Below are 25,681 nucleotides of genomic sequence, written 5' to 3'. Positions count from 1 at the left end.
TGTGGGATATTCTCATTCCCTACAGGAAGTGGCAAAGAGAGCACACAGCAAAGCTGTCCATATAGCTCCCCCTCTAGCTCCACCCCCCAGTCATTTGACCAAAGGTTAGGAAGAAAAAGGAGAAACCATAGGGTGCAGTGGTGACTGTAGTTTAAGCAAAACATTTTTTACCTGACTTAAATGCCAGGGCGGGCCGTGGACTGGATACACCGCAAGAGAAAGTAATTTATCAGGTAAGCAAAAATTCTGTTTTCTCTTGCAAGGTGTATCCAGTCCACGGATTCATCCTTTACTTGTGGGATACCAATACCAAAGCTTTAGGACACGGATGAAGGGAGGGAACAACACAGGTACCTTAAACGGAAGGCACCACTGCTTGCAAAACCTTTCTCCCAAAAATAGCCTCCGAAGAAGCAAAAGTATCGAATTTGTAAAATTTGGCAAAAGTATGCAGTGAAGACCAAGTCGCTGCCTTACAAATCTGTTCAACAGAAGCCTCATTCTTGAAAGCCCATGTGGAAGCCACTGCTCTGGTAGAATGAGCAGTAATTCTTTCAGGAGGCTGCTGGCCAGCAGTCTCATAGGCCAAAACAGATGATGCTTTTCAGCCAAAAGGAAAGAGAGGTAGCAGTCGCTTTCTGACCTCTCCTCTTACCAGAATAGATAACAAACAAGGAAGATGTTTGTCTGAAATCCTTAGTTGCTTGTAAATAGAACTTTAAAGCACTCACTACATCAAGATTGTGTAGTAGATGTTCCTTCTTTGAAGATGGATTAGGAAACAGAGAAGGAACAACTACCTTATCTGCGTGGAACACCAGGTAAGGTGAATCACACTGTAAGGCAGATAATTCTAAAACTCTTCGAGCAGAAGAGATAGCTACCAAAAACAAAACTTTCCAAGATAACAACTTAATATCTATGGAATGTAAAGGTTCAAACGGAACCCCTTGAAGAACTGAAAGAACTAGATTTAGACTCCATGGCGGAGCCACAGGTTTATAGACAGGCTTGATTCTGACTAAAGCCTGAGCAAACGCTTGAACGTCTGGTACCTCTGCCAGACGCTTGTGTAAAAGGATAGACAGAGCAGATATTTGTCCTTTTAAGGAACTAGCTGACAATCCTTTCTCCAATCCTTCTTGGAGAAAGGACAATATCCTGGGAATTCTAATTTTACTCCATGAGTAACCCTTGGATTCACACCAACAAAGATATTTCCGCCATATCTTATGGTAGATTTTCCTGGTGACAGGCTTTCTAGCCTGAATCAGAGTATCTATAACTGACTCAGAGAAACCACGCTTTGATAGAATTAAGCGTTCAATCTCCAAGCAGTCAGACGTAGAGAAACTAGATTTGGATGCTTGAACGGACCCTGTATTAGAAGATCCTGCCTCATTGGCAGTGTCCATGGTGGGACAGATGACATGTCCACTAGGTCTGCATACCAAGTCCTGCGTGGCCACGCAGGCGCTATCAGAATCACCGAAACCTTCTCCTGCTTGATTCTGGCGACCAGACGAGGGAGGAGAGGAAACGGTGGAAAAACATAAGCCAGATTGAAGGACCAAGGCGCTGCTAGAGCATCTATCAATACCGGCTTGGGGTCCCGGGACCTGGCCCCGTAGAGAGGAAGTTTGGCGTTCTGACGGGACGCGATCAGATCTAACTCTGGAGTGCCCCATAGCTTAGTCAGCTGGGCAAATACCTCCGGGTGGAGTTCCCACTCCCCCGGGTGAAAAGTCTGACGACTTAGAAAATCCGCCTCCCAGTTGTCTACTCCTGGGATGTGAATTGCTGAGAGATGGCAGGAGTGATCCTCTGCCCACCTGATTATTTTGGTTACTTCGGTCATCGCTAGGGAACTCTTTGTTCCCCCTTGATGATTGACGTAAGCTACAGTCGTGATATTGTCCGACTGGAATCTGATAAATTTGGCCGCAGCTAGTTGAGGCCATGCCTGAAGAGCGTTGAATATCGCCCTCAGTTCCAGAATGTTTATCGGGAGAAGAGTTTCTTCCCGAGACCATAAGCCCTGAGCTTTCAGGGAGTCCCAGACCGCACCCCAGCCTAACAGACTGGCATCGGTCGTTACAATGATCCACTCTGGTGTGCGGAAACATATTCCCTGAGACAGGTGATCCTGAGACAACCACCAGAGAAGAGAATCTCTGGTCTCCTGGTCCAACTGAATTTGAGGAGACAAATCTGCATTTCTACCGAGTCTATCAGGGTTCCTAGGAATGGAACTCTTGTGAGGGGGGAGAGAGAACTCTTTTTTACGTTCACCTTCCACCCGTGAGACCTCAGAAAGGCCAATACGATCTCCGTGTGAGACTTGGTTCTTTGGAAAGTCGACGCCTGAATTAAGATGTCGTCTAAGTAAGGCGCCACTGCTATGCCTCGCGTTCTTAGCACCGCCAGGAGAGACCCTAGCACCTTTGTGAAAATTCTGGGAGCAGTGGCCAACTCGAAAGGAAGAGCCACAAACTGATCATGCTTGTCCAGAAAGGCGAACCTGAGAAACTGGTGATGATCTTTGTGGATAGGAATATGCAGATACGCATCCTTTAGATCCACGGTAGTCATATATTGACCCTCCTGGATCATTGGTAAGATTGTCCGAATGGTCTCCATCTTGAATGATGGGACTCTGAGGAATTTGTTTAGAATTTTTAGATCCAGGATTGGTCTGAAAGTTCCTTCTTTTTTGGGAACCACAAACAGGTTTGAGTAAAACCCCAGTCCTTGTTCTGCAATCGGAACTAGGTGGATCACTCCAATTGTAAGTAGATCTTCTACACAGCGTAAAAACGCCTCTTTCTTTGTCTGGTCTGTAGACAGACGAGAAATGTGGAACCTTCCCCTTGGAGGGGAGTCCTTGAATTCTAGAAGATATCCCTGGGTAACAATCTCTAATGCCCAGGGATCGTGAACATCTCTTGCCCAGGCCTGAGCGAAGAGAGAGAGTCTGCCCCCTACTAGATCCGGTCCCGGATCGGGGGCTACCCCTTCATGCTGTCTTGGTAGCAGCTGCAGGCTTTTTGGCCTGTTTACCCTTGTTCCAGCCCTGGTAAGGCTTCCAGGATGCCTTGGGCTGTGAAGCGTTACCCTCTTGCTTTGCAGCTGTAGAGGCTGAAGCGGCACCGCTCCTGAAGTTACGAAAGGAACAACAATTAGCTTTGTTTCTAGCCTTAAAGGGCTTGTCCTGAGGGAGAGCATGGCCCTTTCCCCCGGTGATTTCTGAAATAATCTCTTTCAATTCTGGCCCGAAAAGGGTCTTTCCCTTGAAAGGGATATTTAATCATTTAGATTTTGATGACACATCAGCCGACCATGACTTGAGCCAAAGTGCTCTGCGCGCCATAATGGCGAAACCTGAATTTTTTGCCACTAACTTAGCTAATTGCAAAGCGGCATCTGTGATAAAAGAATTAGCCAGCTTTAGAGCCTTAATTCTATCCATAATTTCGTCATATGAGGTCTCCGTCTTGAGCGACTCCTCCAGCGCCTCAAACCAGAAAGCCGCTGCAGTAGTTACAGGAATAATGCAGGCAATAGGTTGGAGAAGGAAACCTTGTTGAACAAAAATTTTCTTAAGTAAACCTAACTTTTTATCCATAGGATCTTTAAAAGCACAACTGTCTTCAATTGGTATGGTTGTGCGCTTAGCAAGTGAAGAAACAGCCCCCTCTACCTTAGGGACCGTCTGCCACGAGTCCCGCCTGGGGTCAGTTATGGGGAACGTTTTCTTAAAAATAGGGGGGGGAACAAAAGGGACACCTGGTCTATCCCACTCCCTAGTAACAATATCCGCAACCCTTTTGATGATCGGAAACGCATCAGTGTATACAGGGACCTCTAGGTACTTGTCCATTTTACACAATTTCTCTGGGACCACCATAGGGTCACAATCATCCAGAGTGGCTAATACCTCCCTGAGCAATATGCGGAGGTGTTCCAGTTTAAATTTAAACGCTAATGAATCTGACTCTGCCTGATGAGAAACCTTTCCTGAGTCAGAAATTTCTCCCTCAGACATCAAATCCCTCACCCCCACTTCGGAGTGTTGTGAGGGTACATCAGATAAGGCTACCAAAGCTTCAGACTGCTCATAATCTGTTCTTAAAACAGAGCTATCGCGCTTTGCAGGAAAAACTGGCAGTTTGGATAGAAAGGCCGCAAGGGAATTATCCATGACTGTCGCTAGTTGTTGCAATGTAATAGGGGCAGACGCACTAGAGGTACTAGGCATCGCTTGAGCGGGCGTAACTGGTTGTGACACATGGGGAGAGGTAGGCGGACTATCCTCATTACCTTCAGTCTGAGAATCATCTAGGGCCACACTTTTAAGTGCAACAATATGATCTTTAAAGTGTATAGACATATTAGTGCAATTGGGACACATTCTGAGAGGGGGTTCCACCATGGCTTCTAAACACATTGAACAAGGATTTTCCTTAGTGTTAGACATGTTTAACAGACTAGTAGTATACACAAGCAGGCTTGGAAAACACTTTAATCAAATAAAAAACACAATTTGAAAAAACGTTACTGTGCCTTTAAGAGATAAAAAGAGCACACAATTTTACAAAACAGTGAAAAATGCACCAATCTTTTTGAAATGTTCACAGTATGTACCTAAGACTTTAATATGATTGCACCACAAGTTTCAGAACGATTAACCCCTTAATGCCCAAACCGGAGCAGCCTAAAGCCAACAACCGGTTAATTAACTACAGCACCTTGCCACAGCTTACTGCTGTAGCCCTACCTGCCCTTAGGGATCAGATTTGGGGGAATAAAGCTTCTTTTAGGTCCTCAATCAGCAGCTGGACCCTCCATGTGAAGCAGCATGAACAGTCTTTCAATTCTAAGTGCGCATCTGAGGCGCGAAATTAGGCCCCTCCCACTCCACTCCGGAGTTGTGAGGCCTAAAAAATCACTTCTAAGTGACTAAATTTATGCCATGTGGATAATAACCCCAGTAAAACACTCCAAAGTGCTTAAAAAAGTGTCTCCAACGAGTATTTCTTAAATAAATAATCGATTGCCCTTCAACCAGCCTATTTAGCCCTGTTATGTAAGCATTCAATTCTATACTAAGTCTCAGAACATAGCTTACCCTCCCCACATGGGTATCTTGTCAGTCTTCTAGCATTATCTCAGTCTTGTCTAGAAATAATTGACTGAACATACCTCATTGCAGTCAAGCCTGCAAACTGTTCCCCCCAACTGAAGTTTTCTGGTACTCCTCAGTCCTGTGTGGGAACAGCAGTGGATTTTAGTTACAACATGCTAAAATCATTTTCCTCTCAGCAGAATTCTTCATCACTTTTCTGCTAGAGAGTAAATAGTACAAACCGGTACCATTTAAAAATAACAAACTCTTGATTGAAGATATAAAACTACAATTCTAACACCACATTCACTTTACCCTCCCGTAGAGAGACCCTAGTGCTTAGAACCAGCAAAGAGAATGACTGGTGGGTGGAGCTAGACGGGGAGCTATATGGACAGCTTTGCTGTGTGCTCTCTTTGCCACTTCCTGTAGGGAATGAGAATATCCCACAAGAAAAGGATGAATCCGTGGACTGGATACACCTTGCAAGAGAAATTGCATGCTTTAGCTAAATCACGAAAGAAAAAACTTGGGTTCAGTGTCCCTTAAAGTAAAGATACTTTGTCTGAACATCTTCTGCGACCACTCTCAAGTAATGTGGTACTAAGGGCACCTTTAACCCTAAATTTGGAGAGACAAAAAGTGCAATACATGAATGTATATTCTAGTTATAGAACTATGGGAAAGGCCTTCTGAAAAAAATAAATCCTTAGGACAGGAAGGAAAAAAAAGAAAGAAAAAATTCCAACCATATGTGGTCACTGCATTCACTTGTGAAAATATATTGGATAGTATAGATAAGGCATACCACAAAAATGTGGCACAGGAAATTGCAGTCAATGATATACTATAATGTCACTGTATAAGAATACTTATATGCATGCACATATGAGCACAACAACCAAACTACAACTAAATCAGCAACTAAAAGTGTTTTTTTTGTTTGCTTTTTTAAATCTATGCTAGTGAATATTGAAGCATGAAAAAGTTTAGACATTAATTTAATTAGGGCAAATTGTCTACGAAAATCTAGGACTGAGAGCATTCTATACATATTGGTTTATTCTCCCCCTGTTTACATAGCTTTAGATAAAACATAAGCAGAGCCCCACATCAGTGATATGAAAGTCTGCTCACAGATTTCTTCCAGATGAGGGTATGTGAATCTGGCAGGGTTCCATTTCACTGTCTGTGTGCGCAAAGAAGGGGGATATAGAAACTGTTACAAACTACAGGGCTGCAAAACATCAAATAATATATAAAACCCAGAAAAAAGATTTCAAGCCCTATCCTACACTTACAGTATGTATAACAATGAGGAGGACAGGGCTTGAAAAGTGACAAGAACGATAAACAAAAATGCTTTAGTGAAGCCTTAATGAAACAGCTATGGATTTAATTTCATCACGTTCTTTCAAAACCACATGGTCCCCAGAGGACCTGCTGCAATGTTTGCCTTTAATCAACTGCAATTTGATCCTCAGTTCTTTCATTTAACTTTAGATTACACAATTCAAGAATTTGGATAGTCCAATATTCACTGCAAATGAGATTTGCATACACAGTGTACACACCTCAGATCTGTAAAGAGAATAACAGACTAATGGTAACATGACACTCACTTCTAATGCATACACATACATTTAAATACACACACACACACACACACACACATACAATGTTCCTTCAAATTTTTCGAAGCACTGTGCGCAAATTTTTTTGCCTGTGCAATTTTTGACCAAGTCACTACAATGTGTGCGCACTTTTGTCTCGAGTGTAGTCAAACTTTAAAATGCTGTAAAGGTAATAGCATACAAACTCGCACATAAACATTCACACCCACACATACACTCACAACTTCTCTTTCTCTCTCTCAGACATAAACTATTTCTCATACACAAACCCTCACACACAAACACACTCTCAAACACACACACACACACACACAAACTCTCAGACAAACACACACTCTCAGACAAACAACCAAAAACACTCTCTCACGTACAAGCAAGCCAACATTTGGTCTGGGAAAAACATAAAATATGCTTATCTGATCATTTCATTTCAATCTGTGGGAGGAGAGTCCACTGCTTTATTCATTACTTGTGGGAATTAAGATCCTGGCCACCAGGAGGAGGCAAAGACACCCCAGCCAAAGGCTTAAATACCTCCCCCACTCCCCTCATCCCCCAGTCATTATGCCAAGGGAACAAGGAACAGTAGGAGAAATATCAGGGTATAAATGGTGCCAGAAGAATAATACTAAGTTTAGGTCCGCCCACCTGAGAAACAGGCGGGAGCAGTGGACTCTCCTCCCACAGATGGAAATTAAATTATCAGGTAAGCATAAATTTATGCTTTCCATCTTAATGGGAGGAGAGTCCACTGCTTCATTCATTACTTGTGGCAACAAATACCCAATCTCAAGAGGACACTGAATGAAAAAAACGGTAGGGTAAAAGGAGGCGGGGGCCCCAAACTGAGGGCACCACAGCCTGCAGAACCTTTCTCCCAAAAGCTGCTTCCGCCGAAGCAAAAACATCAAACTTGTAAAATTTTGTAAAAGTATGTAAGAATCGATCTGATCGTCTCCATTTTGAACGATGGACAGAAACTTGTTTAAGCACTTTAGGTCCAGAATTGGGGCGAAACGTGCCCTCCTTCTTTGGAACCACGAAAAGGTTTGAATAATACCCCAGACCTCTTTCTGCTAGAGGGATTGGGGCGTAAACTCAGAGAGAGGAGAGATCCCTCACGCAACCTAGGAAGTCGTCTCTTTTCACTGGTCTTTAACATAGGTTTGACAGGAGGAATCTGCCTCTGGGCAGATGAGTCTTGAATCCTATCCTGTAGCCCTGGGCTATGACCTCCAGAACTCAAGGGTCCTGAACGTCTCTTATCCAGGCCTCCGTAAAAAGAGATAGTCTGCCCCCAACACGATCGATCCAGAGACGCATCGGGGACCACCCCTTCATGCCAATGTTGTCTCGGCGGGCTTCTTACTCTGCTTGGACTTTTTCCAAGAGTGAGCTGGTTTCCAAGAACCCTTGGACTGCTCAGTTTTCGCGGCAGGCTGCTGGCGTTGAGACTTGTCCACACGAAAAGGATGAAAAGTAGACCCTTTAGGCTTATTCTTCTTATCCTGCGGTAGGAAAGCACCCTTTGCCTCACCTGACCCAGGATATGATGGAATCCAGACATGGACTAAAGAGAACCTTCACCTGAAACGAAAGGGAAAGTAATCTAGACTTGGAAGTCATGTCCGAAGACCACAACTTTAACCACAAAGCCCTACGGGCCAGCAAATAAAAACCTGATGTCTTGGCATTCAGGCAAAACATCTGCATCGCAGATGAACGAATGAGCTACCCTTAAGGCCTTAATTCGTTCCTGTATCTCTTTGAGTGGAGTCTCCACCTCGACCATAGCTGACAGAGCGTCACAACAATAGGTAGCAGCTCCAGCCACCGCAGCGACTGGCCCTGCCAGTTGAAAAACGAACCCCATGAGTTGGAACTTCTTCCTTAGCATGGACTCCAATTTTTTATCCATGGGCTCCTTGAGCGAAGAGCTATACTCCAGTGGGATAGTCGTGCGCTTATCGAGCGTGGAGATAGCACCATCCACATTAGTTCCACAGTTCGAGCTGAGAGTCCGGAATGGGGAACAACTATCTCCCACTCATTTTTTATAATATTAGCCATTTTGACAGGAACCGGGGGGGGTCTGTGGTACCACCCTGACCTCGTAAACCCTATCTAGTTTAGGGATCACGGGTTCATCCGGCCTTTTCGGCTCCGGAACCTCTAACATAGCTAGCACCTCTTTTAGCAGGAAGCGCAAATGCTCCATCCTAAATTTAAAATCTGGCTCCTCCGTAGACGGAGGCCTAGATGTCGCCAATTCCAACCCAGAAAGAGCGTCTTCCAAAGATTCGGAGTTGCCTTCATCTGCAGATAATCTAACAGCGGAGTCGATGAGCCCTGGGACGGATAGCTATGATTTACCATTCGCTTGCACTTAGCAGGGCGTGGTAAGGCATTGAAGGCCTCAGAAACCGCCGACTGTAACTGTTCAGCAAAATCTGGCGACCAAAAGGCCCCTCCCACAGGAGGATTAGTATAGGCCTGGGGAGCTGCATGTGCAATCGGAGATGAATGTAGGGAACGCACCTCGCGGGACGGAGAACCCTCAGAGGTGGACAGCTCAGTTGTACTAAATATCTTGTTCTTTTTAGATATTGTAATCTTATCAAAGCATGTGAAACAGAGTTGAGCCGGCGGATCAACCGGAACCTCCTCACAATACACACAGTTATTAGGTTTAATTAAAGAGGGAGTCCTTCACAGCTTTCGCCTTTATTACGGACTAGATATAAATTAAATGGCACCTTTATACCTAATGGTCGGGGCACTCACCACCTCCTATGACCCGGACCACAGAGAAAAACGCTTCGTCTCCTGCAACCATTGGTCAAGAAAGAGGTTAAAGAGGCCACACCCGGTCACATGGAATGCCATGCAGGACCGCCCTCGCACTAAAGAGAAAATGTGGCAAAAAAAGGCTGTGCCATATCTCCCAAAAACCTAACTGTTTGCACCTTGATAGAGCCTCATCTCATACATGTAGCAGCCTCAAACAAAATAAACAGTACAAAATATTGTGCACAAATCCCCCCCTGTTCAATAACCTCCATTCCTGGGGTATTAACCCTTTATTCTATACAGATAAAAGGAGACACACTGTGACCCTGTCTTCTTACATTATCATATATGTATAAATGAAATGATCTTACCAGAATCTATGCCGTGGAACAGGAAAACAGCCTTTCAAGTGTGACAGGTTAGTAGCATCGCTCCTGACATGGACTTGAGAGCAGAAAGCAGGCAGCGAAACTCGTGAACGCTGATTGCTTATGGAGCTGTCAATCTGAGTCGGGATGGTTTCGCAGAAAGACTCTCCCTGCATCTCCAGACTCTAATTTTCACCCATGCTCTCACTGAGAGGCTGACAGGACTACTTAAAACTCCAGTCCCATTGCGAAGAGTACTACCCTCCATAAGAGACTACTCCGAATCTTCCGACACTTCTCTGCCAACCTCCTGTGACGAAAGGCAAAGAATGACTGGGGGATTAGGGGAGTGGGGGAGGTATTTAAGCCTTAGGCTGGGGTGTCTTTGCCTCCTCCTGGTGGCCAGGTTCTTAATTCCCACAAGTAATGAATGAAGCAGTGGACTCTCCTAGTATTAAGATGGAAATACTTTTTATATATATATATATATATATATATATATATATATATATATATATATATATAATATAAATATATATATATATATATATATATATATATATATATATATATATATATATATATATATATATATATATATATATGAATCTAAAAAGATTGGGTCTTGTACAAAAAAAAAGAAAAGCAGAAACACATCCAAAGTGGATGTATACAGTAGAATTAAAACCACTATACCAAACCTCCATTTTAAAATATGTATGAATTACAGTATATACCACAATAAGGAATACTTGACTTTTAAATGGTTCTATCTTCATAACATTTATTATAAAACAAAATAAAAAGGATGTAACTTCTGCCTTATAAGTACATATATTAAACCAGTGCAAGGCTAAAAGTATTTCAACACGTAAAATAGCCACCTCTATTAATTTAAATGTAATGTATAGCTCAGGCTGCTAGCCTCACTTGGCCATACAATATGTATTTAACACACTGTAGACTTAACGCTGTACTATAAAAAACAATATATACTCCCATGGATCCAGAATAAACTGAATTATGATACAGAAAGTCTAACATATATTTTTATGTTGTACAACAGAAACAAAGTGCAGCAAAGGGGGTAAATAGAGCATTGATGGAAGCTTATTGTAAATATATATGTATATGCTTATATATATTACATATATTTGAAAATAGAAGTAAATTGGAAAGTTTGTTTTTTTAAATGTTATGCTGTGTCTGAATCACAAAAGAAAATGTTTGGGTTTAACATCCCTTTAAGATGAAAATTCAAATGTATCATAAACAGTCAGTCAATCGAGCGTTAACTGAGCTAGAAATACAGAACAAGGAAACAATAAGATAAAACAGGGAATGCACCGGGGCATTTCAAACACCCATCCAAATAGGAAGTTAGATTGTACTCACTTCTAATTTGTCTCTTGATTTCTTTTGTAGGATCCAGCCAGTTCTGAAATTAGATGAAAAACATACAGAAAACATTTAGACTAATTTATAACAATAAATAAATATATATATGTATATATATATATATATATATATATATATATATATATATATATATATATATATATATGTTACTTCATATAATATTTGGTATTTTTTTAATTTTTTTTTTAATCTATCCAGCTGTCTATATCTCTAGCCAGCTGTCTATCTCTATATTTATATCTATCTATTGATATATATATGTATATATCTATCTAATTCTCTGTATGTATGTATATATCTATCTCTCGGTATCTATGTATGTATGTATGTATGTATATATCTATCTCTCTGTATGCCAAATACAACAATTGAATGCAAAATAGTAACAAACTGTCTTGTCAGATCACAGAATTGTATGTATAGCCCACTACACTCTGCTGCACACAGAACCCCCTAATCCTTATACAGGAGGTTTAGCCTGGGCGGGTATAACAAGGGATCTAAGTCGCTAACTCTACAATGTCTGTGATGTACAAAAGCGGAAAGTATTACACATGGTGTATGATATACATGGAAATGCTCATACAAAGTAACGTGGGTTATATCAAGAGAGACCACCTCAAGTCTAGCTACACCCAGCTGCTCGCAGCACCCCTTTATATGAGGGGCTTAACGCTGTGCAGGTGATATTAGGGATCTAAGCGGACAAGTAAGTGGACTCCCTGAATATGTACAAAACAAAACGTGAAAGCACAATTTTGCAAGTGTCGCTCATACATATACTGCACATCTAGCAATCATCAAACATATATATGCAGTTCCGAGAAGAAGCCTGTATGCAGGATGCAGAGATGTTAAGGCATAAGTGCAAAGGACATGTTAGTATTGCCAGATATAAGCAAGCATAAGCCAAGTTGAGTTAGATAAGGCACAGTCTTAGCAAGAAATGTGTGACCTCAAGCAGAGACTTTTCCAACATTCACAGTCTTTTTAGGACCTGGAGCTGCATCTTATCCCATATCATGCAACTTGTGACTTTTAGCGCCGTAAGCTCCCTTAGTCGGGTCATCCATTCATGGCAGGTACTTTAATAGATATTGTAGCTTTCATATATCAGGTGTCAGCATATTTATACTAAAACGACCTTATTTTCGGACACTCCAATTCCAAATGTCCACGTTGTTGAGTGCTTCTCGAACACATTACAGTTCCATGTTAACTGTGGTCTCCATCGCCAGAACCAAACAAAGGTGGTATTCCGCGTGTGTCACATGACCTGGTCGGCACAGCCAATGCTGACGTGCGTTTCACCCGCTCGACTGGAATTCAGACCGGGCTTCGTCAGGGCGTAATTCTGCTTTGATTCAAGCATCTTGATTTATACTTTAGATGCATTGCGCCTCTGCTGAAAGGTGAAGGTTTCGCATGTTGCTATCAGAGTTTATAGTGACTTTAAAGAAATACTACCTAGATACTTATGTTTGCAAAAATTAAAAAACAGCCTAAATTGAAAAAAGCTGTCTAATAACACTATTACCATTTCGATAAATTATTAAAAACAAATATAAATTCAAGAAGTCATCACAATTTCGTGATGACTTCTTGAATTTATATTTGTTTTTAATAATTTATTGAAATGGTAATAGTGTTATTAGACAGCTTTTTTCAATTTAGGCTGTTTTTTATTTTTTGCAAACATAAGTATCTAGGTAGTATTTCTTTAAAGTCACTATAAACTCTGATAGCAACATGCGAAACCTTCACCTTCCAGCAGAGGCGCAATGCATCTAAAGTATAAATCAAGATGCTTGAATCAAAGCAGAATTACGCCCTGACGAAGCCAAGTCTGAATTCCAGTCAAGCGGGTGAAACGCGCGTCGGCATTGGCTGAGCCGACCAGGTCATGTGACACACGCGGAATATCACATTTGTTTGGTTCTGGCGATGGAGACCGCAGTTAACATGGAACTGTAATGTGTTCGAGAAGCACTCAACAACGTGGACATTTGGAATTGGAGTGTCGGAAAATAAGGTTGTATTGGTATAAATATGCTGACACCTGATATATGAAAGCTACAATATCTATTAAAGTACCTGCCATGAATGGATGACCCGACTAAGGGAGCTTACGGCACTAAAAGTAGGCTGACTATACGTCCCGTTTTGAAAGGGAAAGTACCTTTATTTTATGTTTCTTCCCCCGTCCCGTCGTTTCTTTAATAATATTAATTTTGTCCCGTTTTGAGGGTTATCAGACTGTGCGGCTAGCGCAAGTGTAATTTTTTAGCACACACACCGCTTACTAAAATCATCGTGATCATTGAAAGCAAGTGACAGCTGGTCAGTACTCAGTTATGAGCTGTCAGACTGAGCTGAGGAGAGAGACTGGTCATGAGAGGGAAGTTAGAACTACTAGCTAGTGCCTAGTAAGGACAGGAGTCGGACTAGATCTGTCATCATCTGATGTGATTATCATCTGCCTCTGCCATCATCTGAATTAGCGGCTGACCATCACCAGAGAGATAGTTCTTGCCATCTTCTTGTGTCTCTGGCCTCTAGTTATTAAGGTCTGGCGGACCTGATCCAACAGTGCGGATCAGGTCCGCCAGACCTCGCTGAATACGGCGAACAAGAGCTGCTGGTGCAACGCCGCCCCCTGCAGACTCACGGCCAATAGGCCGCCAGCAGGGGGGTGTCAATCATCCTGATTGTACTCGATCGGGTTGATTTCCGGTGATGTCTGTCCGCCTGCTCAGAGCAGGCGGACAGGTTATGGAGCAGCTGTCTTTGTGACCGCTGATTCATAACTGCTGTTTCTGGAAAGCCTGCAGGCTCGCCAGAAACACGGGGCATCAAGCTCCATTCGGAGCTTGATACATATGCCCCACAGTGTGAACATACAAACATAGTGATCAAGTAGATCAACTGTCTAAGTTCTGCAAGAATTGTGCACGGCCAAGGTAAGACCAGTGTCTGTGCCTGTCAATCAATTTAATTGTCATTAATTATGCTTACTAAATTGCTTACTATTTCAACCTTTCACACTTTTTTCTTACTGCTTACAATTGACTCTTATGTAAACTGCAAAATAAAACAAAATAAAAAAAAAGTAAATTTGTCATGTTGTTTAGAACTAAACTATGATGGTAGTTTATTTTTTATTTTATTTTGCAGTTCACTTATTACGCTGCTGCAGTCCTGGTTCTACAGACTTTAAAAGTAACGGTGATCATTATCAAGTAACTATTTCCACATTTTTCTCAGTTCTTCCACCATGTAACAATGATTTTGGGCAACTCAGCTAAGGATAATTGTTGGCTCAATTGTTTATATTCATGTCATAAAAGTTAACTTTTTTTAAAATCTTACTTTTTTTCCTATGAATAAAGTATATTAACCCCGTCCCATTTTTGACATCTCAATGTCCCGTTTTTGTCTAAAGGAAATATGGTCAGCCTAACTAAAAGTCACAAGTTGCATGATATGGGATAAGATGCAGCTCCAGGTCCTAAAAAGACTGTGAATGTTGGAAAAGTCTCTGCTTGAGGTCACACATTTCTTGCTAAGACTGTGCCTTATCTAACTCAACTTGGCTTATGCTTGCTTATATCTGGCAATACTAACATGTCCTTTGCACTTATGCCTTAACATCTCTGCATCCTGCATACAGGCTTCTTCTCAGAACTGCATATATATGTTTGATGATTGCTAGATGTGCAGTATATGTATGAGCGACACTTGCAAAATTGTGCTTTCACGTTTTGTTTTGTACATATTCAGGGAGTCCACTTACTTGTCCGCTTAGATCCCTAATATCACCTGCACAGCGTTAAGCCCCTCATATAAAGGGGTGCTGCGAGCAGCTGGGTGTAGCTAGACTTGAGGTGGTCTCTCTTGATATAACCCACGTTACTTTGTATGAGCATTTCCATGTATATCATACACCATGTGTTATACTTTCCGCTTTTGTACATCACAGACATTGTAGAGTTAGCGATTTAGATCCCTTATTATACCTGCCCAGGCTAAACCTCCTGTATAAGGATTAGGGGGTTCTGTGTGCAGCAGGGTGTAGTGGGCTATACATACAATTCTGTGATCTGACAAGACAGTTTGTTACTATTTTGCATTCAATGGTTGTATTTGGCGTGTACCCCTGACCAGTCAGGTTCTATAATGAAGTCATCTACGAGTTAAATTTCTCATGCTTATGTGTTTTACTAAGGTTTCACTTGCATGAATCTGCTCCCATGATGCGGAGGAGGGATTTTCACGATTAAAATAATTTTGATGATTTATAGTGATTTGTGAGTTTATTTCAAAAGATTGCTGAAACCCCTGTCTTTCTTTACCAGGATTTCGTTCCAGGTAACTCTCTCTCTTATATATATATTTTTTATAATATATATATATATATATATATATATATATATATATATATATATAAATAAATGTAATGTCCCAAGCAATTACAGAAAATGAAAACAGTGCAAGGCTAAGGTAACCTATGGAACACACAAGTAGAAAATAAAGTTCTAAATGTCAGAGGCTACTATGCAGAATTTGAGTGGGTTGTGTCATAGAATAACACTGCTATATTGCTTAAATAAAGTTACTATTGGTTAACACCTTTGACAAATAAACAAAATACATATGTGTTTATCATGCAGTGCAAGCTACAGGAATTTACAGAAAGAAGCCAAAAGTGACAGTAAAGTCAAAATGAAACCTTCAGATAAAATATTTAATTTTAAATAACTTTTCACTTTACTTCTATTAACAGATGTGCCTTGTTCTCTTGGTATCTTTCATTGAAGAGAAAATCTTGGTAGGAGCTCAGGGGCATGGATGTCTTTAGCATTCTATTGCAGCAATATAAGCAACTATGTATAACATGGCTATAAACATTGTTGCAAACACTGTTGCCAGATGGCTAAAGACACATGCACGCTCCTGAGCTCACCTAGGATTACTCTTTAACAAAGGATACCAAGAGAACTAAGCAAAATTGATAATAGAAGTAAATTGGAAACTTGTTTACAATTTCATTCTGTGTCCAATCCATGTAAGTTTAATTTTGACTGTCCTTTTTAAGACGCCAGGCTAAAATATGTAATTAGCAATATAGTCTATACTGTATACCTGATACAATCAACTATCAGCATAGACAACAGAACTTACAACACAGTATAGAAGTTATTTAAACTATAACATACTAAGTAATACATTTGCTACGGTTTTTGCCTAAGATTTAGTGAGCTAGTAACTTTTTTCCTTAGCCTTTTCCATTACAGTGATAAAACATGGTCATGATATGAGACAGGAAAGCAGTATAAGTAGCAGTATAAAATATGCATTGTGCAAGATATAGTATATGAAGTGGTCATGAAAAACACAGTTGAGGACAACGGTGATAGTTATAAATAGTAACAATATACTGCCCCTAACGTTGCTATAATAAAGGATATTGTATGCAGTGTTATTGCACATGCACTCTTATTTGCCTGAACATTGGTTGGAGAACAAATAATTTCCTTGACAGTTAACTTTGCTATCCCATCTGCAGAGCATCTAACAATCTGGCTAAGCAAAAGTTAACCATGCATTTTCCCATAGATCACAAAAACAATGCTGCAGTAAGTGTAATATTATATATTGCCATACGTGTTCAACTCTAGCCGCTTATTCACATTAAGATGCTGCTACATCCCCAGTAGTTTCTGATTTTTGGATCACCGCTATACACCTATTGGCTGTGAAGTGAACTTCCTTTTCTAAACTCAATGGAGGTATTTTGTCCCATATGAGCTTCCATAGCCCCAGTAAACATGTTCTGTAGTGTAACTATGTTGCAGTTGAATAGTTGCTACAGGTAAGACACTTTTTTATTTACCATGATTAATGAATTGTTAATATAACAGTGCTTATACCAGAAGCGCCCACAATAACTATGCACAATAATAAATATGATATCATGCAGTGCACTTAGGTTCACAGCAGATAAAAAATTCACAAGCAAAAGTAAATAACCCACTTTGTTATTTGATCCCCTATTTAGGATGTTATATATTCTTATGCTATGCTGATGTTATTTCTTATATGAAATGTTATACAAATAGGTCAAGAAAGGACCTGTATATCATAATTGGCAACAATGTTTGTTTATATAACATGAGATGGAGCTAATATTGCAATGCAAACTAATTATGTGCACTTGCTATTAGATTGTATAGCTTTATTTTGTATTTTATATAATGACACTACATGAAGTGTACTTGATTTACGTTTGACTGGGTTACCATGGGTTTGGCACAATGTTGTGAACATGAGGGAAGGGACTTATGGGCTTTAAATGTTTGCTAAGTATCAGTGTTTGTTTGTCTGAGGAAGGGGAGCAAGTCCCTGAAACGTCACAAATTAAATGAGTCCTTTCACTTCTCTGAAATCCAGTGAGTGCTGTCTGTTTTTTGCAATATATATATATAGTCATGGCCAAAAATATTGGCACCCCTGAAAAGTGTTGAAATAACAAATGTTTAGGCATTCTTACGTTTATTTATTTGTATTGGTATGACACAAAAAATTAGAGAGAAAAAAGCCAAATCTGACACATTCCACGCAAAATTATTGGCACCCTCAATTTATTATTTGGTAGCACACCCCTTGGAAAAAATAACAAATCAATCGCTTCCTGTAAGCATCAATGTGTTTCTTACACCTCTCTACTGGAATTTTGCCAACTGCTCCAGGTCTCTCAGATTGGAAGGGTTCCTTTTCCCAACTGCTGTTTTGAGATCTCTCCACAGGTGCTCTATGGGATTTAGATCTGGACTCATTACTGACCAGTTCGGTACTCTCCTGCGCTTTGTCTTAAACCATTTCATTTCCTTGACGTGTGCTTTGGGTCATTGTCCTGCTGTAAAACCCATGACAGCATTTTTTTTTCTGGCTTTTTTTTCTCCACTTTTTTGTGTAATACCAATACAAACAAAATAAACAAACATGAGAATGCATAAACATTTGTAATTGCAACAATGTCTCTGGACAAAGTGGTGCATTATCTGACAGAAATGCAGGGGTGCCAATATTTTATATATATATATATATCTATATATATATATATATATATATATATATATATCTATATATATATATATCTATATATATATATATATATATATATATATATATATCTATATATATATATATATATATATATATAATCCAAAAGTAATGGTCGCACTCTCAGGTCTTTTAGTGAAAAAACGTAGTAAATTTTAATGAAACGTTTTCGGGGTAATCTACCCCATCATCAGCATAAACATACAGTGCATCAAACAAACTTAAATAGAAGCATGTTGCTCATTAACCAAATCAAAAATAAATCAAAAATACCTGTGTGTGTAAATTTCTCAGTGTGGTGACGCCAAACAGTGTGTGTGTGGACCGCATATTTTGCGTTCCACTGTGAGGACCGGAAGTGTAAAGTGTAATATTATATCCGGTATCCTCGATTTTATAAAAGACTTATAGTGTTATTGTATACATACAAGAATACTGTGTTACTTATTTTAAGTTACTAAATGTGTGATAATGTTTCAATCTCTGTGTCGTTATTGACAGTGTATCACACTCTAAGTGTATTGTAGCATTTGCGTACATTTATTTAGCCAGTGCCTTATACACTGCTCCTAAGCTCATATATACATATGTACATTACTTCCTGTTATCTAAATTACATCTCCCTTATTCGCGTGTTACTGCTGCCTGCTGCGATGATCTGCGTGACAGGTTCGATAGAACTTGCTGTCATATTATAGTTGTCATAGTAACCATTTGTTGTGCCAGTTCTACTTAGGCGGATTGATCTATTGGTTTACCTGTCTCAGATTACACGTTATCCTATAGCCGGTACATATTGCCTTCATGTCTCACTATTAACCTGGTTTTCATACATCTACATATCTCTTATGCCTGTCCTAGAGTGTGTTAGTTAAAGGCATATATAGGGGCTGAACAGTATTCTCTGGCTCTTATTGTATATAGTATCTGTATATTATCTCGAGTATGGTACATGTATTTCTAAAGCTGGCTTTGTGGATTATGTGGTAGGTCCCCACCACTGGACCTAGATAACAGAAAAAATAAAAGCATCAAACCATCTAACATGGATAGAAGATACAAAAAATACAAAAATAACTAGTAAATAAATAAATAAACAGCAGCCTCTTTGTTGTTGCTGCATTGCACACTTAACTTTAGTAATGTATAGTTGGTTTTGATCTTGTTGTAAATTATACTGTATCTATCTCTCTTGTGCCTGTATACACTTTACATCTAATACACACATCTTAGCTCTCTTAATGTATAATAAAGAAAGCTATTGTTGCCTTATAAGTCCATATAGTTGCTCCGTGTCATATTGCTTATATAGTGATGTCCATCCTTAATGCAACCTTTGGTTTCATCGTAGTTAGACAATCCTAGTACAGTGTCCCTATTTCATGATGTAGGCACAACCTGACCCTAGGGTGTATGGGGTATCATCCTTAGTTCCATGGTTGATGTCATCTCTTGTCATGGTTATATGCCCATGGTTCCTCGGCCTATGGCTTTTCTGATGTTCCTATCGGTTATTCTCCGCACCTTGAGATTGTCACCTTAGATTGGTGTTAATGGATGATCTCTATGTGATTGCCATGGATGTAAAGAAAGCTCAGTGTTTTAAGACTACATGAGAACTTGTTGGCTATAGGCATTAATATACCGAGTATTATTGCATTGGAGGAATCATTACCATGGCTCCCCCAACACCAGATAGTGCACCCTGCACTGCGTGGTCTACCCCCCAAGAGGCCTGACCCTCAGTGCATTGTCACCAATTACTCAAGGTGTATTTGCCATGGCCCAGTATGTATCTCAGCTTAAATGAGCGTTTTAAAATCTGGGGGTGAGTTTAACCCTCCTGGGGCTACCGTGCCCAATCTATAAATCCATTCAGCTTCTCTTCTAAGCAGGGCCTTGTTTCTGTCCCCACCCCTATCGAGGGGGGGGATATGGTCAATCAGGATATATCTGATGGTGGACACCTGGTGTCCCATGTTGGCACAATGTCTGGCCACTGACTCAATATCCTGTACTTCAACATTTGTAGTCTACCTATTACTCTGTCCATGTGCCCGGTTCTATGTGGGCAAGACGAGCGGAACACTCCGCGATAGGATGGCTAACCACAGACGGGCAATACGATTGGCATTAGAACAAGGAGGATCGGATCAACCAGTGGCCAGACATTGTGCCAACATGGGACACCAGGTGTCCACCATCAGATATATCCTGATTGACCATATCCCCCCCCTCGATAGGGGTGGGGACAGAAACAAGGCCCTGCTTAGAAGAGAAGCTGAATGGATTTATAGATTGGGCACGGTAGCCCCAGGAGGGTTAAACTCACCCCCAGATTTTAAAACGCTCATTTAAGCTGAGATACATACTGGGCCATGGCAAATACACCTTGAGTAATTGGTGACAATGTACTGAGGGTCAGGCCTCTTGGGGGGTAGACCACGCAGTGCAGGGTGCACTATCTGGTGTTGGGGGAGCCATGGTAATGATTCCTCCAATGCAATAATACTCGGTATATTAATGCCTATAGCCAACAAGTTCTCATGTAGTCTTAAAACACTGAGCTTTCTTTACATCCATGGCAATCACATAGAGATCATCCATTAACCCCAATCTAAGGTGACAATCTCAAGGTGCGGAGAATAACCGATAGGAACATCAGAAAAGCCATAGGCCGAGGAACCATGGGCATATAACCATGACAAGAGATGACATCAACCATGGAACTAAGGATGATACCCCATACACCCTAGGGTCAGGTTGTGCCTACATCATGAAATAGGGACACTGTACTAGGATTGTCTAACTACGATGAAACCAAAGGTTGCATTAAGGATGGACATCACTATATAAGCAATATGACACGGAGCAACTATATGGACTTATAAGGCAACAATAGCTTTCTTTATTATACATTAAGAGAGCTAAGATGTGTGTATTAGATGTAAAGTGTATACAGGCACAAGAGAGATAGATACAGTATAATTTACAACAAGATCAAAACCAACTATACATTACTAAAGTTAAGTGTGCAATGCAGCAACAACAAAGAGGCTGCTGTTTATTTATTTATTTACTAGTTATTTTTGTATTTTTTGTATCTTCTATCCATGTTAGATGGTTTGATGCTTTTATTTTTTCTGTTATCTAGGTCCAGTGGTGGGGACCTACCACATAATCCACAAAGCCAGCTTTAGAAATACATGTACCATACTCGAGATAATATACAGATACTATATACAATAAGAGCCAGAGAATACTGTTCAGCCCCTATATATGCCTTTAACTAACACACTCTAGGACAGGCATAAGAGATATGTAGATGTATGAAAACCAGGTTAATAGTGAGACATGAAGGCAATATGTACCGGCTATAGGATAACGTGTAATCTGAGACAGGTAAACCAATAGATCAATCCGCCTAAGTAGAACTGGCACAACAAATGGTTACTATGACAACTATAATATGACAGCAAGTTCTATCGAACCTGTCACGCAGATCATCGCAGCAGGCAGCAGTAACACGCGAATAAGGGAGATGTAATTTAGATAACAGGAAGTAATGTACATATGTATATATGAGCTTAGGAGCAGTGTATAAGGCACTGGCTAAATAAATGTACGCAAATGCTACAATACACTTAGAGTGTGATACACTGTCAATAACGACACAGAGATTGAAACATTATCACACATTTAGTAACTTAAAATAAGTAACACAGTATTCTTGTATGTATACAATAACACTATAAGTCTTTTATAAAATCGAGGATACCGGATATAATATTACACTTTACACTTCCGGTCCTCACAGTGGAACGCAAAATATGCGGTCCACACACACACTGTTTGGCGTCACCACACTGAGAAATTTACACACACAGGTATTTTTGATTTATTTTTGATTTGGTTAATGAGCAACATGCTTCTATTTAAGTTTGTTTGATGCACTGTATGTTTATGCTGATGATGGGGTAGATTACCCCGAAAACGTTTCATTAAAATTTACTACGTTTTTTCACTAAAAGACCTGAGAGTGCGACCATTACTTTTGGATTATTGATTACATGTTGGCACCCAGGCGGATGACCATTGGAGGGTAACACTGTGTAACTGATGGGTTTTTATATATATATATATATATATATATATATATATATATATATATATATATATATATATATATATATATATATATACACATACATACATATACACATACACATATACACACACATAATTTAAATGGATTCATCTAGTGTGACAACGTGTCCAGTATATGTTAAGATTATATAAATATATGCAAAATAACTGTATATAAAAGAAGGACAAGGACAGATTTAAATTTTTATCATGATAATCATTCAAATTCCAATTATGAAAATGCTTAAATTAAATTTTATTTTTCAAAACACCAGTCTAAAACATAACACAGTAAAACACATCTTAAATAGTTGCCTTATTTGACTCAAAGCTGCGTGTACCAGCTGCACAGAATACTGATGTCAAAGGGTTGCAGGGATCCCCATTTTCTGCTACCTTTGGCAATGTGTCTGGAAGCAGCCATGGCATTCCACACACAAGAGAGCCTGACATTCAGCTCGCCCGCTCCTCAGCTGCAATCCAGAACAACAGCTGGCTCATAAATGGGTCACTGTACTGGCTGCACAAGGATGAGAGAAACACATCATTCAAGCGTTCAGCACAACTTGAGCTAGAGGTCACACATTTGAGGCATTTTAATCTAAAGAGGCAACAGCCACAACAGGAAAAAATGAATCAGGGAGCTAGTGCCAAAAGAAAGAAATAATTCTTTTTTTTGTGTGTGTGTGATTCCAAAAGCAGAAGCGGAAAGTCAAAGAGAAGAGTAATGGATATTCGTCTCAACAGTGCAGGCTAATGTGAATAAAAAAGTAGGCGCTACATGCAGACACAATGTCAAGGCATATTACATTATTTCACAGAGAAAATCACTGAAGCATCTTAATGTGTCAGATTCAAATGTGAACTAGCTTTACAACTTCACACAGGAAAAAAAGAAAATAGACTATCTTTAGAGATGTATTTTGTTAAACAGTAGCAATATACTGCACAAATGAAAGGAACTCACAAAACAGTTATTTAAAAAACACAAATGCTTAATTTAAAAACAAACAGTGGTTTATTTATATTCCACATTACTGTAAAGTGAATAAATAAGCCAGTCCTGAAAAAAAGGAATATTTGCATGCTATACATATTTACAATGAAAGTATTGATGAATAATAAGCCATACTGAGAAAAATAGAACATTCTTTATGAGTTGAAAAAGAGCATTAAAGGGCCACTGTAAGTAAATATTTTCTATGCCTGTTACTAACCAACTACCCCAAATACGCTTTTTATCAATAGCATTTCATTAACATATCTCTACCGTATATCAGAAATCTTGTCTGCAAATTTAATTGTTTTCCAAACCCACTCTGCGGGTATCCTTTGCTCTGTACCAATCAGTTTACAATACCTAAGTTTCAAAATGGTGCTTTAAACACAATTTCATTGGTTATAGTATTTTGAACATGCAGTGCTGAAAATAGTGGGCAGGATAACGTGACATCATCGGCGAATAAAAGATATAACTTTTAGAACGTTATGAAACTTTGTTTTGGAGAAAATATAGGTCAGTAGGTTTTAATTAATGTTTATTAACTTTAATATGTTAGTTGTTTGGCTTAAAAATTATAACGGAAAGTAATCCTTTAAAAAGGAAACTGAACCTAATTTTTTTTCTTTCATGATTCAGACCATCTTTGGTTCAGCACCTGAGTACAGCTTGCTGATTGCTGCCTAAATGTACCAACCAATCAGCAAGCGCTATCCAGGGTGCTGAAGCTAAAATGGGCCGACTCGTAAGTTTACATTCCTGCTTTTTCAAATAAAGATACCAAGAGAACAAAGAAAATTGATAATAGGAGTAAATTAGAAAGTTGCTTAAAAATGCATGCTCTATCTAAAGCATGAAAGAAAAAAAATTGGTTCAGTATCCCTTTAATATATAAAAACATACATTTGATTATAAATATGTGCGCTTATAATAGTAAGCATTAACCCTTTTGGATACTGAATCCTGTATTCAGTGTCTTTATGTTGTAGCAGTTCAGACTTTATATAAATAGATCAATATGCTGAAGATCACTAAGGACGATCATTGTCAGACTAACTTTTATAAGGGCAACAACATACTGAAGGGTCGATTAGTGGTGCCTGCAGTGGTGTATATTGTGTCAGAGTTAATTTATAAAAGCCAACACTGAGCAGGCACAGTGTTTGAATGCTCGTGTACTGGGCAATATGTCACCTAAACTTAAATGGACATGAAAACTCAGCATGCATTTTTAAACAACTTTCCAATTTAATTCTAATATCTATTTGCTTTATTCGCTTGGTGTCTTTAATATGCACTACAGGGAGCTAGCTTAACACACTGGTAAGCCAACGAGGCATATGCAGCCACGAATCAGCATTTCCCCCATTCTGAGCCTTACTTAGGTATGCTTTTCAATACAGGATACCAATAGAACAAAGTAAGTCAGCTAATAGAAGATCATTGAAAACATAATTTATGCTTAACAGATAAATTCCTTACCTTCCTGGCAGGGAGAGTCGACGACTTCATTCCTAACTGTTGGCAAATACAACACCTGGCCACCAGGAGGAGGCAAAGACACCCCAGCCAAAGGCTAAAATATCCCTCCCACTTCCCCTATCCCCCAGTCATTCTGCCGAGGGAACAAGGAACCAGAGCTCGCAAAACTGTTTTCCTGAAAGCTGCTTCAGCTGAAGCAAACACATCAAACTTGTAAAATTTAGAAAAAGTGTGTAAGGAGGACCAGGTAGCCGCCTTACAAATCTGATCCATTGAGGTTTCGTTCTTAAAAGCCCAAGAAGAGGCCACTGCTCTAGTGGAATGAGCTGTCATCCCGCTGTCTCATAAGCTAAGCGAATGACACTCCTCAACCATAAAGAAAGAGAAGTCATAGTAGCCTTCTGCCCCTTACGCTTCCCCGTATAGATGACAGACAAAGAGGAAGACTGTCTGAACTCCTTAGTAGCCTGAAATTAGAACTTCAAGGCACGAACCACATCTAGATTGTGAAGCAAGCGTTCCTTTGTTGAAGGATTAGGACACAAGGAAGAAACAACAATTTCTTGATTAATGTTACAATCCGACACCACCTTAG

At 39.8% G+C, this 25,681-nt stretch overlaps 1 protein-coding gene across 1 annotated transcript in view; it reads right to left on the bottom strand.

The window, feature by feature from the left end:
* Nucleotides 1-25,681, bottom strand: part of EPB41L2 (erythrocyte membrane protein band 4.1 like 2) — a 469,820-nt gene that overhangs the window by 228,647 nt on the left and 215,492 nt on the right. Inside the window, 1 exon segment of the mRNA XM_053710686.1 lies at nt 11,313-11,355. Within this exon segment, the coding sequence (XP_053566661.1) occupies nt 11,313-11,355 (43 nt within the window).

Source organism: Bombina bombina, chromosome 4 (genome assembly GCF_027579735.1).
Source record: "Bombina bombina isolate aBomBom1 chromosome 4, aBomBom1.pri, whole genome shotgun sequence".
NCBI classification, from domain to species: Eukaryota; Metazoa; Chordata; class Amphibia; order Anura; family Bombinatoridae; genus Bombina; species Bombina bombina.
This window is presented reverse-complemented; position numbering and strand designations above follow the sequence as displayed.